Here is a 1844-nt window from a genome sequence, read left to right on the forward strand (position 1 = left end):
GCGGGGCGCAGGAAGGGCGAAGTGCGCGGCAGCCCTGGAGTCGGCGTCCGCGGGGTGGGAAGCGCCGCGGGCCGGCGGGCGGGGACCCTGAGGCCGCAGCTCCGGCCGCAGGGAGGAGGTGGCCTTCAGGTCGCAGCGCGGCTGGGCCCAGGTCGCGTCCAAGAGTCACAAGGGCGGAGGGCGGAGGGCGGAGGACGGAGGACGGAGGGCGGAGGACGGAGGACGGAGGGCGGAGGGCGGAGGGCGGGCGCGTGCAGGGGGCGGGGCTGCGGTCCTGCCAGCGCTTCCGGTCGGCGGTGTGGCTCGCTGTCACGCCCAGCAGCGTCCGCTTGTCTTACTTCCGCTACTGACTTTATAATCTGAGCACATGTGCAAACACTATGTATGTGAACAAAATAACTAATAAAGATGCGACACAAATACAAAAGTATGTAAGAAGGTGTAGATATTTAAAAATCATTATAACAACAAAAATGATTACAGTGAGCATTAAGAGGGTCATGAAGATATTGCAAGGAAACAAGCAAAACAAGTATATTGCGTATGTACATGTATGTGTACACGTATGCATATACACATGTATCTGTACACACACAGACACGGCCTCTTAACATGGGGACTTAGTGTGGTCCCACCTAAAACTTTTTGACTTTACAGTGGCACCTGTACAACCACCCTCAGTACGGCATTCAGTACATTCCATGAGACACTCAACACTATTGTAGGACTGGCTTTGTGTTAGATGTTGTCGAGCTGTAGGCTAATGTAGATATTCTGAGCACATTTAGGATAGGCTAAGCTAGTACTATGTAATGTCGGTAGGTCATGTGTATTAAATGCGCTTTTGACTTACGATAGGAAGGGCTTATTGTAACCCCGTTGTAAGTTAAGCAATATGTAATAACCCCATTGTAAATTGAGGGACGTCTATCTAATTGAATCTATCTTTCTCTATTATTTATCAACCATCTCTCTCTCTCTCTATCTCAGTGTATCTATCTAATCTATCATCTATTCAATGTATCTATCTTATCTCTCTTTCACTACATCCACCCATCCATCCAAAATAGATGTTATATATGTCCTGAGAGTCCTCATTGCAGTTATTTTTTCCAGTCTACCTTTTGTTTCTCCGTGGAAGCCCACCTCTCCAGAAAGCCAACTGCTCTGAGATTGGCCTCTGCCCCTCTCTCCCATCTGCTGGGGTCTTCCATCACTGCAGCTTAGTGTGGTTCCAGACCAGTGGTGTTACCTTGTCTTGGAGGCTTTGGAAATGCAGTTTCAAGTTCTGCCCTTGACTCCCTGAATTCCAGCTCGGGCCTGTTCATGTGCTCCCCAGGAGAATCTGTTGAGAAGCGCTCCTTCCGCCACCTGTGGTTGTTCCTTTCCTGCGCCTGTTAGTACATATGCCTCTGGACTTGTGGGCCACACTGACCAGGACCTGGGGAGGCTGTCTTGGGGAGCACAGATGCAGGCCCTTCTGTGGCAGAAGTCAGTGGCAGGTGAGCTGGCCACCAAGGACTGCCATGGTTTGGATCTGAAGGATCCCCAGAGGCCATGTCTAAAGGCTTGGTTGCCAGCTTTTGGCACTGTCAGGAGTTGGTGGGCTTTGGGAGGTGGAGCCTGGTGGGAGGAGGTTAGGTCGTTGGGACCCTGGCTTTCTCTCTCTATGCTTCCCAGCTGAGCTGAGCCTCTCTCCCCCACCATGCACTCTTCACCATGATGCCTGCTTTGCCACAGGCCCAACTAACAGGCAAAGTGACCATGGACTGAAACCTCTGCAACTGAAAAGGAATAAACCTTTTCCTCCTTTACATTGATTTCTTTCAGGTATTTTGTTATAG

At 50.8% G+C, this 1844-nt stretch overlaps 1 protein-coding gene across 1 annotated transcript in view; it reads right to left on the minus strand.

Moving 5' to 3' along the window:
• Positions 1–1328, minus strand: part of LOC106147177 (extensin-like) — a gene marked incomplete at its 3' end in the record, with an annotated part of 5899 nt that extends 4571 nt beyond the window's left edge. The window contains 2 exon segments of the mRNA XM_013507289.1: positions 19–306; positions 1253–1328. Coding sequence (XP_013362743.1) covers positions 19–306; positions 1253–1328 — 364 coding nt within the window.
• Positions 1329–1844: the final 516 nt, after the last annotated feature.

This window comes from Chinchilla lanigera, unplaced genomic scaffold (assembly GCF_000276665.1).
Source record: "Chinchilla lanigera isolate Chin_1 unplaced genomic scaffold, ChiLan1.0 scaffold00007, whole genome shotgun sequence".
NCBI classification, from domain to species: Eukaryota; Metazoa; Chordata; class Mammalia; order Rodentia; family Chinchillidae; genus Chinchilla; species Chinchilla lanigera.